The 13,268-nt window shown below is 36.0% G+C and overlaps 1 protein-coding gene across 1 annotated transcript; it reads right to left on the bottom strand.

Annotated features, from left to right (window-relative positions):
• Window positions 1–3,919: 3,919 nt before the first annotated feature.
• LOC127107914 (ATP-dependent zinc metalloprotease FTSH 2, chloroplastic) lies at window positions 3,920–6,976 on the bottom strand. The gene is made up of 5 exons (XM_051045260.1): window positions 6,761–6,976; window positions 5,220–6,410; window positions 4,834–5,147; window positions 4,499–4,739; window positions 3,920–4,377 (listed from the first exon to the last, which is right to left on the bottom strand). The coding sequence occupies exons 2-5, from the start codon at window positions 6,408–6,410 to the stop codon at window positions 4,036–4,038; spliced, it is 2,088 nt and encodes a 695-aa protein (XP_050901217.1). The 5' UTR covers window positions 6,761–6,976; the 3' UTR covers window positions 3,920–4,035.
• Between the last annotated feature and the right edge of the window lie 6,292 nt (window positions 6,977–13,268).

The following is a 13,268-nucleotide window of genomic DNA, read 5'->3' as shown; positions in this document are numbered from 1 at the left end:
ACTAGATAATAATAATTATATCAAAATAACAAAAGTTAGTGAGTATGAATGACGTAAAATAAACCACAAAACAATAGTAACAAAATCACAATAACAAAGGTTAATAGTAAACAAAGTTAGTGAAGTAGTTAGTGGTTAGTTAAATGTACAAGGTAAACATTTGAGGACTTTCTATCCATAGGTCAAAAAATTCAAAATATGGCACATCAAGGGATAACTTATCATTGATGCAAAGTATTTAAGATGATCAATGATCAACTATCAATAGATTTGAAACAAATAAAGTTATACAACCCCAAGTCCATCTATCAATAATTTGACAAATAGGAGATTGTATCACTCAATATTTACAAGTTAATGATTGGTTAGTGATTAAGTTATATACAAGTTAAATATGAGAGCACACGTATGTGAAGGTATGTAATTAATAGAATAAAAACAAGCAAATAGATTAGCAAGTTAGTGTATATAAACATGGCTTCATCTATGCATCAAGTGACTCAAGTTTGGTTGAAATATAGGTAACCTATAAATGTCTCAAAGTATCATGAATGATCCATTGATCATTCATTAATAGGTTTGAAACATTGAAGGTTTTATCAACCTTATACAACCATGGTCATGATCTAATAGATTTCATCAACCAATATAAACATAACAATGGATAAATAATAAATGGAAAATGATAACAATAACATAGTTTGATTGAAAATTGTGAATAAAAAGTACTAAGAGCAAAAATTTCAAAAAAAAACTGTGTAAACCAAACTAAACCATTTGTCTCAAACTTGATTCAAATCTCTCTCGAAAAACAAGCCAAGAAAACCAAATCATTTTCAACATAAAAACAGAACCAAAATACTAAAGAGTTTGAGCTACAATTGTTACCGAAAAATGTGGGGGAAAAAACTAAGTTGTTGTGGTATTGAGCTTGAATATAAAGAAAGAGGTTTGGATTGGATGTGGTTATGGTTGAAACTTAATGAAGGGGTTGAGTTGTGTATGTTAGAGAATGGAATATTTTGAGGAAAAAATGAAATGAAGAAAGATTGGTGGGTGGTTGTTTGAAAAAGGGGGAAGTTGTGTGAGTTTGGGTTAGGTTAAAGAGAGAGAGAGCCTTAAATGTGATTTTGACACGGGTTTAGTGGCTGTAAGCTTCAAAAAATAAGGGGGGATAGTGATCTATTTATAGAGGAAGAAAATGAGTTAAAGTGTGTGAAAAAGGATTCACTTTGTGTAAAAAATAAAGTTATTATTGTTGTCTGCATAGGTGTAATCGGTTACCAGGATTCGGGTAACTGGTTACACAGGCCGAAACTGGTCTTGGGAGCCTTTGTAACGCAGGTGTAACCGGTTACCATAATCTGGGTAACTGGTTAAACAAACTGAAATTAGTCTAAGGAGCCTGTGTAACACATGTGTAATCGGTTACCATAATTTGGGTAACCAGTTACACATACTGAAATTACCCATGGATGCATGTTTACAAGAGGGTGTAATCGGTTACCCAAATTATGGTAACCAGTTACCCTGACAAAAAAATGAAAATTTACTTTGTTACACATTTTTCTTTGAAGCTTTATTCGAAAAACCTCAATTTTTTCTCAGGTGTAAACACCATGGCTTGAGTCCATGTAATATGAATGTTAACGCAAATATGGTGATGAAATGATGATTGCATGCATGTGCAGTAGGACCATGAAAATTGTATAAAAGGTGGGGTAAATTTGGAGTATGACAGACGCAATGTTTTTCATATAAATTGATACGTCATCATGGCGACGAGTCCATTTTGATAAGGAAACAAACGATATAGGATATAAGTGTGTGGAGGGTCTGATCAACGAGCTACGAGAATTCGCGCATGTCCTAGAGTTTGCTGCCAAACATAGAGTCGCCAAGAGATACAACTCCAAGGTAAAATCGAGGGAGATACAGTATGGCGACCTGGTATTAAAGGAAGTAGCCATACCTGCACAACATGGGAAGCTACAACCTAACTAGGAAGGAGCGTATCGCATATAGAAAAAACCACCTCACGAAGCGTACAAATTGCAGGAGCTTGAAGGACCATTTCTACCCCAGACTTGGAACGCACTCCACCTCTGCTATTACTATAGTTAAAATTATTTGTAACTTTATAGTAAATGTTATGTCCGTGTAATTTTGAATAAGCATTCAAATGCTTTATTTCTCCAAGGACCCCCTATTTAAAATAAGTTATATGCAGGACCTTCAGGAAAGGTTCCTTGCCTCCCCTTGAGGAAGTTATATGTCGGACTTTCACGAGAAAATCATTTCCGTCTCTCATGGCAATATGAATATGATGGGCTTCCATGCAAAGATCCTTGTCACCTCTCATGTCAACATAAATATGTTGGACCTTTAGGTAAGGATCCTTGTTTCCCCTCGAGGAAATTATATGATGGACTTCCACAGGAAGATATTTGCCGCCTCTCATGGTAATATGAATATGTTGGACTTCCACGCGAAGATCCTTGACGTGTCTCATGGCAACATAAATATGATGGACCTTCAGAAAAGTATCCTTTCCGCCCCTCGAGGCAATTATATGATGGACTTTCATGGGAAGATCCTTGCCGCCTCTCATGGAAATATGAATATGATGAACTTTCATGCGAAGATCCTTGTCGCCTCTCATGGCAACATAAATATGTTGAACCTTCAGGAAAGGATCCTCGACGCCCCTCAAGGCAATTATACGCTGGAATTCGATGGGAGATTCTTCCCAACTCTCATGGCAATATGAATATGTTGGACTCCCACGTGAAGATCATTTTCTCCCCTCGAGGCAATCACGCGACTGAACTTCAACAGCGAGATTTCAGTCGCACTCCCAAGCTATACCCGATTGAGCTCGTCTGAGGGACTCATTATCACCTCAAGCGAGATCGCTCCCAAAATATCACGCCTAAGGGGCGCGACCTATGTCAATCCATGGAGACTTTGTGTCAAGTCTTGCTAGAGGGCTCAATAGAAGTCCCGCCTGAAAGGTTAAAACGTTCTGCCTGAGGGACTCAGAATCTTCCCAGTCGGGCTAACTGATACAACCTCTGAGGGACTTAGAATCCCCAGAGTTGATAAAACTCTCGCCTGAGGGACTCAGTATATCCTCGGGCGAGATCGCTCCCAAAAAATCACGCCTAAGGGACGCAACCTATGTCAAGCCTCAGAGACTTAGTGTCAAGTCTTGCTAAAGGGCTCGATACAAGTCCTGTCTAAATGGTTAAAACGTCCTTCTAGAAGGACTCGGCGTCTCCCCACCCGGGCTACATGATACAACCTCTAAGGGAAATAAAATCCCCATAGTTGATAAAGTGTCTTCTGAGGGGCTAAGTATCTCCTCGGACGAGATCGCTCCCACCATGATACTTTATCCCTAGGTCCAAAACCTTTTTACTCTAATTTTACTCAAGACACTTTCATTCCACCACCATGATTCTTTACCCCTAAGTCCAAAACATTTTTACTCTAACTTTACTTTGAATACTTTCATTCCACTATCATGATTCTTTATCCATAGGTTCTTAAGCCTTTTTACTCTAACTTTACTCATTATACTTTCATTCTACCACCATGATTCTTTACCCCTAAATCCAAAACCTCTTGAGAAGTTCCATAATCAACAAGTTAATCCAAATTAGGTGATAATGTTCAAATCTTGCTATTTTATTCACAAAGAATAGTTTTTGCACAGATTTGGATTTGCATTCTTGGAACACAATTCTCATGTAGTTAGTTTCTTTCCACTGTTCATTCAAGGTTGTTTCTTTAGCTAGTTATTTGTCACTCACACAAATTATACAGTATAATAGATGTATTGAAACAAACTATGGTTCCTGCACTCAAATATTTGCTATTTGTATATATTGTATGTTGTCACTATCAACACTAAAAATTAACAAGTAAGCTAGAAGCTTGTCATTCACAAATCTGAAGCATGCTGTAGAGGGTAATTCCATATTCTGGGATATTACATAATAAATATTACAGAAACTACATACAGGCCGCCATTCAAGCAGGGACTGGCAATGGAGTAGCAGGAGTAACCCGATTTTCAGCCGGAATTTCAACAAACTCCGATAGTAGAGCGCGGAATTCATCTCCACTCAATGTCTCCTTTTCCAGAAGGACTTCCACAATCTTATCAATTGCCTCACGGTTGCTCCTTATCTGTGCCAAGGCAATTTCATATGCTTCATCTGATAATCTCTTGACAGCAGTATCAATGTCTTCTGCAAGCTTTTCTGACATTGAGTTCCTTGCCATCATTCTCATGATAACATCGCCACTTTGCGCTGATGAGTCCATAAGTGACCAAGGACCAATATCTGACATTCCAAATGTGACTACCATCTGCAAGAGTATCATTAACATTCATCCAATTAATTGCAGTTGTATATAACAATACAACTCGGATTGTGCTGACAAAATTGAAATCAGATTGGATTGCAGAATTCTAATGAACAATTATTACCTGTCTTGCTATACCGGTGATTTGCTGCAAATCACCACCTGCGCCAGTTGTAACCTCGGGCTCACCGAAAATAACTTCTTCTGCAGCCCTACCACCTAACCCTCCAACAATTCTTGCAAAGAGTTGCTGTTTTGAGATCAGGGTTGGATCATCGGAAGGAATGAACCATGTAAGACCCCGAGCTTGACCGCGAGGAATTAATGTTACCTTTTGTACAGCATCATGACCAGGAGTCAAAGTTCTGTAACCAAGTACAAATAGAATTATCAAAACAACTTTATGAGGAAATTTATACTGGAATAGCTTATTTATGTTACCTAACATAAAATTCTTACCCGCAAATGGCATGTCCTACTTCGTGATATGCTACTAAACTTTTGCTCTTTCCATCTGTCATTAATGTTCCTTCCATTCCAGCCACAATCCTATCGATAGAATCGTCAATCTCTTTAGATGAAATCCCTGACCTTCCTCGCCGACCAGCTAATATAGCAGCTTCATTCAAGAGATTTGCAAGATCAGCTCCACTGAAACCAGGTGTTCTCATTGCAATCACTTCAAGAGAAACATCATTTTCAAACTTTTTATTGTTAGCATGAACCTTTAGGATTTCAGTCCTTCCCCTTATATCTGGAACATCTACCGCTACCTGCAAAAACATTATGTTCAGTAGTATATAATCATTTATAAACGGATAAGGTGTTCCGTAATACAATCATACCTGTCTATCGAATCGGCCAGGTCTTAATAATGCAGAGTCAAGAATGTCGGCCCTGTTAGTTGCAGCAACGACAATGACACCGGTATTACCCTCAAATCCATCCATTTCTGTCAAAAGCTGGTTAAGGGTCTGTTCTCTTTCATCATTCCCTCCACCAATTCCTGTCCCTCTTTGTCTGCCAACAGCATCAATTTCATCAACAAAGACAATGCAAGGAGCATTCTCTTTAGCCTTCTTGAACAAATCACGGACACGAGAAGCACCGATACCAACAAACATCTCAACAAACTCAGAACCTGATATAGAGAAAAACGGAACGCCGGCTTCACCAGCAATAGCCTTGGCTAACAAAGTCTTTCCAGTTCCTGGAGGACCAACAAGAAGAACTCCTTTTGGTATGCGAGCACCAACAGAAGTAAACCTCTCAGGCTTCTTGAGAAACTCCACCACTTCCATAAAATCTTGCTTGGCTTCATCCACCCCAGCAACATCATCAAACGTCACTCCAGTGTTCGGTTCCATTTGAAACTTGGCTTTAGATTGACCGAATTGAAGAGGAAATCCAGGTCCGCCGGGACCTCCCATACCACCAGATCTCCTCGAGAGAAGGAACAATACACCAATGACAGCAAGAGGGAAAGCCAGATTCCCAATCAAGTTAAATAAAAAAGAACCCGAATCCTCTTGGTTATTATGAGCTGCAAAATCAATGTTCTTTTCCCTTAATTTCTGAAGAAGCTCTTGGCTAAGTCCAGGAAGTTGAACCCTAACACGCTGCAACCGGTTTCCTAACTCAGGAGAAACAGCCTCAACAATAGCTATGGTTCCATTCTCATATAAATCCACTTTGGTAACTCTATCCTTGTCCAAATACTCAAGAAACCTTGAATAAGACATTCTCGACGAAGAAACACCTTGATCATCAGCAGCATAAGCTTTTCCATTTCCAAATAATGCAGGTAAACCAACACCAACATTTCCAAGCAACAATTTCAGCATCCCCCTTCTACCTTCCTGTTGACTTTGATCTAAAGTTGCCTTTACAGAAAATGCTTTCGATGCCCTATTATTCATCGGCGAAAACCTCCAAGATGAGAATAGGTATCTTCCATTCAAGTCCTTCCCTAGAGACACTCCATTACTATGAGTGGATAAAGCATTTCCAACAAGACAGGCTGATGATGCTGCCATCTAAAACCAAAATATAAGGTCTTAGTCTTAATTAACTACAACTAGTTCAATAAAATATTGAAAAACAAATACAATTGTGGTTGTAAATGAATTTCCTATCATATAAACCTACACAGAAAATTCATTCTTTATTGTAAGAAAGCAAGCAATTATTGTAATTTGGGAAAGAAGTTTGAATTCAATTAAAATTGGGGAATAACGTAAAATAATCTACAAAGAAGAGATTTTTAGATTAAAGGGTCCCTAATTAACAGTTCAAAACAAGGAAATTAATGAAAAATAGTGAAAGAATTGATAAAATAAAAGTAAGGGAGAGAATCATAAGAGAAAAGGCATGAAGAAGCGCAAACCTTAAATGTGAAAGAGAAACGAGAGAGAGAGTGTGTGGAAGTTCAGAACCTCTTGGAGAAGAGGAAGGTGATGAATGAAGAGTAGTAGTGAGAATGTGGATTTATGAAGGATTGGGTGTGGTTAGAGGAAGACCTACGTGGCCTAGTTTTAACGTTTGATTCGTCTCACATCGGTCCTAGATTCATGTCTTTATATTTTTTTGGGTTTTCCTGGTGGAATTATCTCCACATATGTTTACTTCAAAAATATGTACAAATTAGTTTTTTTTTAAGAGGCAAATATACATAAAATATGAATTATTTTAAAAAGTTGTTGTAAAAATGAATTATTTCAAAAGAATTAAAAGATTAAGATTTATTGTGCTAAATTTGAAATCTTCCAAATATAAATATAGTACTAAATTTTTAAAAAGATGTATGGAACACCAACAATTAGGAGTTAGGATATTTTTGGAAGAAGAAACAAACATGAATATAAAGTTCTTGAAAATAAGAGAGGTCAAACTCAACCACAAAATCTGTACATTAATTACACTGAGACATTTTTCAATATAATTAAAGGTTGATCTAACTCATTCATATAAAATCATTTTATAAAATGAGGAGTGTCATTTTATATAAAGTCTTTATAAATTATATATTTAACTAATGTGAGACTTGCGATTTTCTCAATATTTATGAATTGGTCATTCTCTTGAAGCATATCCTTAATATCTTGAATCAAAAGTCATACATGTTGTACTTGTAGGTGAAAGGCTTAATAAGAGTCATATAATGAGAAGAATATGTGTAACAAATTGATTCATTGATGCCCGTGTCTTTTGCGATAGAAAGCCTTTGATGGATGGTATAGAGCTCTACTTTGAGGAGAATGTAAGTCTCCATATCAAGCATCAGACGAATTATAGATGTTCCTTCCATAACTTGCACGGGTATGGGTTGTTGAAGTTTGTGTAGTAACTCAAGTGTTGTAACCGGTTACCACGGCTTGGTAACCGGTTACAGCAAGGTCTGATATGCATTTCAGTAGTAGAAAAGTTAAGTTTTCGCAGGCGTAACCGGTTATAGGATTTGGTGTAATTGGTTATCACTGAAGCTGAATTAACTTCCAGATTAATTAGTATCAGGTGTAACTCGTTACCCACTTTGGTGTAACCGCTTACAAGCCCGAATTTTTTTATTTTCTGTTATTGTACTTGGTCAAATTGTATCCCAATTGATTTGTAACTCCTATATAAGTGTTTAGGATGCACTCTCACTCTGGTTAATAAAAATATAGAATCTGGATAAAGGTCAAACTGTGTTGATTATTTGTATAAATTAATGGCACTTATTAGCATAATTCATTGGATTTTTAAGTCCATCCTTCAACTTTTGTGTAAATATCGCGATATAATTCATCATGTAAATTTTATTAAGTTTAATCAATTTTTGCAATTTATTTTGTAGTTTTGTTACATTGTGGAGCTCTTAAAGTTACAAGGACAAAGAATGACTTCAACATGCAATTTTAGATTAAAGGCATGCCTGCTGGTGGGACTAAGCGCGGTCATGTGTAGCCAAATATTTATGGAGAGGAGCTACCGCGCTAAGTGTGGTCTAGTGGTGTTAAGCGCCACTTAAGATGGTTTGATACTTTTTATCTTCTAGCCACACTAAGTGTGGTCTGCAAAATTGTGTTTGTATAAAAGTCCCTCACTTCATCTTTTTAGGGTGAGACCCCAACTTTAGGAACCAAATACACCAAAAACTCAGAGAAACTCAGAAATCATAGAATCGGAATTGGATACGCATCAATACTCGGGAAATCATTGTTGATGCTCATTTATATCTTGTTTTTTGTGAATCAAGCTACCGTGATGATGTGTAGCTAAGTCCTTTGTGTCCGGATTAGATGTAATTAACCATACTCGTATGTATTTCTTTTTATCCTTATTATATGAACTAGTTATGAATCAATATAGATGTATCTTTGTTTACATGTTTTCTTTTATGGTTTGAACTATTATTGAGAAATGTCTTTCAAACCTTGACCTAAGATCATCATCTATCAAAGACCAAAGTCTAGACATAAACTTGGGATTTGATATTCACGAGTATCAAATCTTAATGTTATTGTATTGAATAATCGGTTTAGAGATCATCGATTAAACAATATGATAAATTTCATAAAACCGGTTAAACGTAAGTGGTACTGAAGAGTGATACGTGATTATAGTGAGTAATAACGATGTTCATATACTAGATTGGTTGAAAACATATGAAAAAGGTTAATGAAATCTAATCCTGACATGTTTCTTTATCTGTTAATTTTTGAATCATTTACCGTTGTTACAATTTATAGCAATTGTTTCTTTTCACAATCAAAAACCTTTTAAACATATCCTTACAACAATATTAACTGTGGAATGACAGTGATATCGCACTAATCCATGTGGAGACAATACATAAATACTTTACCCTATTTCAACATAATGGCGTCCTTGTCGGGGATTGGTGTTTAGATATTGCAAGCATAACAACATTTTATCTTGTTTTAAGTGAAGGTGTACTATATAAACTATCATATTTATTATCCCTCATATTTGTTAATTTTTGTGGTTAGCATTTCAGAACTATGTTTATGCGAGAAAAGTTATCAAAAGATCAACTTCTTTTTTATCATGAGATTGAAAGAATAACTCGGAAACTCAATAGCAAAACCAGAAAGAGAAAGCAACTAGCTAAACAAAGAAACCAACGTGAAGGAACTTCTAATTATAATTACTCAATAACTCCTCTTATTGAAGAAGTTATGGGTGAACGAATAGTCATAAGAAGGTCTTGTGTCAAAAACCCAAGAAGAAATGCTCATATTGTCAGATCCACACAAAATGCGAGAAATTCAGAAATGAAGACTGAATTGTTACAAATCTTGTATGGAAATCCTTTTACCGGGCTTGTCCATGAAAATCCATATACTCATCTTATAAAGTTCTATGAGATTTCTGGTATGCTTAGAGCTCCAGAAGCAGAAGAGTAACAAGTGTTCATGAGATTGTTTCCTCATTCATTGATTGGGAAAGAAAAAGAGTGGTATCTTGATCAACCAACTCAGACTATGACAGATTGGAAAGTACTTGAGGAAAAATTTCTTGATAGGTTCTTTCCACACAACAAATTTATGGAGACCAAAACTACCATTGTTATCTTTTCTCAAGGTTTAAGTGAATCTCTTTGTGAAGCATGTGAGCATTACAAGTCAATGCTGAGAAGATGTCTTAACCATGATTTTGATGATCTTACTCAAATTCATATCATTTGTAATGGACTTCAACCGCAACTAAAACTTCTTTGGGATGAGAATGCATGAGGTTCTTTAATGTCTAATATTACAGAAGATGCAGTAGCTATTTTTGATTGAATGGCATTCAATGATCACCAAGTGCAACACAATAGAGGACCTTTACAAAAGAAAGCTGGAATCATGGAATTGAGAACAAATGAAGCAATTTTGGAACAAAACAAATTGTTATCTCAACAAGTGGAAGACCTTACAAAGAAAACGCCAAAGCTTCCGCAACAACTCAAGGAGATGCATGAAATCTCGAACAAACATCAACATGTATCATACCGTGAACTTTACAATGAAGATCATCCCACAGGTTATTGTCCTATGGCACATAAGAGGTGAATTATACGGGAAATCAATATCAATATTAACAGAGGCAAGCACCGCATCAAAATAATATTGGTTATCAACAAAAAGGGAACAATGCACAATGTAACAACCCCTATAACATATATCTAGAATAATATCATACAAGTGTTATTATTTGGTACTGGTACAACATAAGAGCCTAAAGGCACCATTATATACACATGTCCAAACTAAAACATGAATGGGAGATGCTATACAATAATGCTTAAAAATAAAAATCTAAGAACTATGTACAATGTCTTCATTATACATAACTCCACAACGTAAGATCATAATGACTGTATTCCTTGAAACATCAGTAGACAGCTTCTCTTGAATTCAACCTTCAAGGAATACCTGAAAAATAACAACAATAATGTATGATATGATAATATCAGTGAGTTCTCCTATCCTATGGGTCCACTCGGCTCTACAAGGTTTCTACTCGATTCTAACTCAAGTATTCACCTTCTGTTACTTATGCATCACTTGTACCTTGTAACTAGGACTTGAGTAACTAAGGGATAATCACAATGTATGGAAATATGTCACTTGAGTGCATCCACTCAACAAATCACTATTTGGATTCATGAAACATTAATCACCGAACAGACTTACGTCTAAGCCAGGCCCGGTTCATGCATGCTCGTATGATTCGACTTTCACGGTGGATATCGGGTCCTCTATGAGGCTTAATCCTCATTTCAAGTGACCGTCACCCGTATGGGCCTCTAACCCACTTAGGGTATCTTTCACCATATGGGCCTCTAACCCACTTAGGTGTCCACCTTTCCCCCATGTCATCCATGGTTGGGGCTCAAACCCAATTGAGGTACGAATCATTGGTGCCACATCCCCACTTACCGCTTTACCTAAGCCCTTGAAGTGGTATGTGCATAATCATAACTAATTCCGAATATGTGATCAATTCTCAATAACAAATAAGACTTTTGGAACAAATGTTTCTCACCAAATATCAAACAATTCTCATGATATCATATCAATTCTCACGGCATCATAACATGATCCATTCTCATTACATAAATTGAACACGTTCCATACAAAGCATATTGATTCGTTTACCATATGAATACTTGTCCACGATACACACCTAAGTACCGTTGCGTCCAAGCATCACCATATACTCATTTCTATAATCTAGATTATCTTTCTAAGTTATTAATCAAGTTATTCTCCTAGGTTTCCCTCACTCGTCTTTATAAGGTTTTTAATCATGTTATTTCACAATCAAACATCCAACCAATACATGGCATACGCATTAGCATAACAAAATATCATACATGAAACACACATAGTGGTATAACATTTCACAATAAACCTTTGGCATATCCGACTCACGGCATACTCATCAGTATCTTAAGTTATTCAAGTCGTTATACACAAACAAGTCAAACATAATCAAGCATACAATCATAACTATCATCTACCAAGAATTATTGGTTAGTTCATGGTCTCTCACCACCATGCAAAATCTCATTAGACTAGCTTTCCAAAGCTTCAAGTCTCATATCAATCAGATTCACGATTCTTGAGTTATGATGGAAACAAGAACCACATATTTTTACCTAACTAATATTCTAGGTTAAACCCATCCAATCTCATGTAAATCGACCGATTAATGTTAAATTGATGCATACACATCATGGTATAAGTTATAATACATCTAAAGTGGTTTAGAAACATGAAATAAGTGGTTTTTGGCAAAACAAGGTTGAACCAATTGATTGAGCTAAGAGCTAATCGATTGCATGAAGTTTCTGTAAAGTATATTTCACAAATTTTACAGGACCAATCGATTGGACACTGTAGCCAATCGATTAACATCAGGAAAATTCAGTTTTGTCTTCACAGAATCGTGAACCAATCGATTGGTTCTGCAACTTTTCTACAACCAATTGATTAACACCTGCATAAAATCCAAAAATACCTCTTCTAAACTCATCCTTTAACATTATTAATCACTCTAAATCATAGTAAGATATGTACCAACATAAGCTCATATGAATCAACAACATAATCCATACAACATAGCATCAATTTATATAGGCAACATGAAAGATCACAAACAACATGTAACAACAAGGATACCTACCATACCATCCATTTTCTTCATGATTCAAGACAACAACACCAAACCCTAGTATTCTATGTCATGAGAATATTACTCTAAAGAGGAAACTAACTAGAACTCACTTGATTCAAGAAGATGATGATGAGATTGATGATATGGAGATGAAGTTGGTGATGATGATGATAATGTAGATGAGATGATGATGGTGTGATGAGTTTCTTCTTCCTTCCTCTTCTTTTCCCTCTTCTTCCTCTTTCTTCTTCCTTCCTCTTCTTTTCTCTCCTCTTCCTTCACGTTTTCTTCTTCTCCTTCTTTCTTGTTCTTATATCTTCCTTTTCTTTTTCTTTCTGATATCTCTCTTTCTCAATCATATCCACCATTTTCTTCCTATTCTTTCCACCACAAAATTTGTATATACATAATATCATATAACATATAATATTATATAATGATACAAAATATCCTCAGGTGATATTTTGTGTTCTAGTACCAATTGATCAATCATTAATGTTATTAAAATGTCCTCTCTTGTACTTATTAATATTGGTCTGTCTCTTTTATTAATAATTAATCTCTTCCGAGTTCACTGGTTACTCTATTGGTCCCAACTGACAACATTTAGAGCACATAGGAGCTCTAATTGTTCCAACTGACAAAAGATAGAGTACATAAGAACTCAATTGGTCTCAACTGACAACTAATTGAGCATTTAAGGGAATATGGGATATTAAATTCTC

This window comes from Lathyrus oleraceus, chromosome 7 (genome assembly GCF_024323335.1).
Source record: "Lathyrus oleraceus cultivar Zhongwan6 chromosome 7, CAAS_Psat_ZW6_1.0, whole genome shotgun sequence".
Classification (NCBI taxonomy): domain Eukaryota; kingdom Viridiplantae; phylum Streptophyta; class Magnoliopsida; order Fabales; family Fabaceae; genus Lathyrus; species Lathyrus oleraceus.
This window is presented reverse-complemented; position numbering and strand designations above follow the sequence as displayed.

Coding starts and splice junctions, on each gene's coding strand:
- LOC127107914 (XM_051045260.1), bottom strand. CDS start 6,410: ATGGCAGCATCATCAGCCTGTCTTGTTGGAAATGCTTTATCCACTCAT. Junction 4,740..4,833: donor GTAGGACATGCCATTTGCGG/GTAAGAATTTTA, acceptor ACTTGGTTACAG/AACTTTGACTCCTGGTCATG. Junction 4,378..4,498: donor TCACCGGTATAGCAAGACAG/GTAATAATTGTT, acceptor ATACTCTTGCAG/ATGGTAGTCACATTTGGAAT.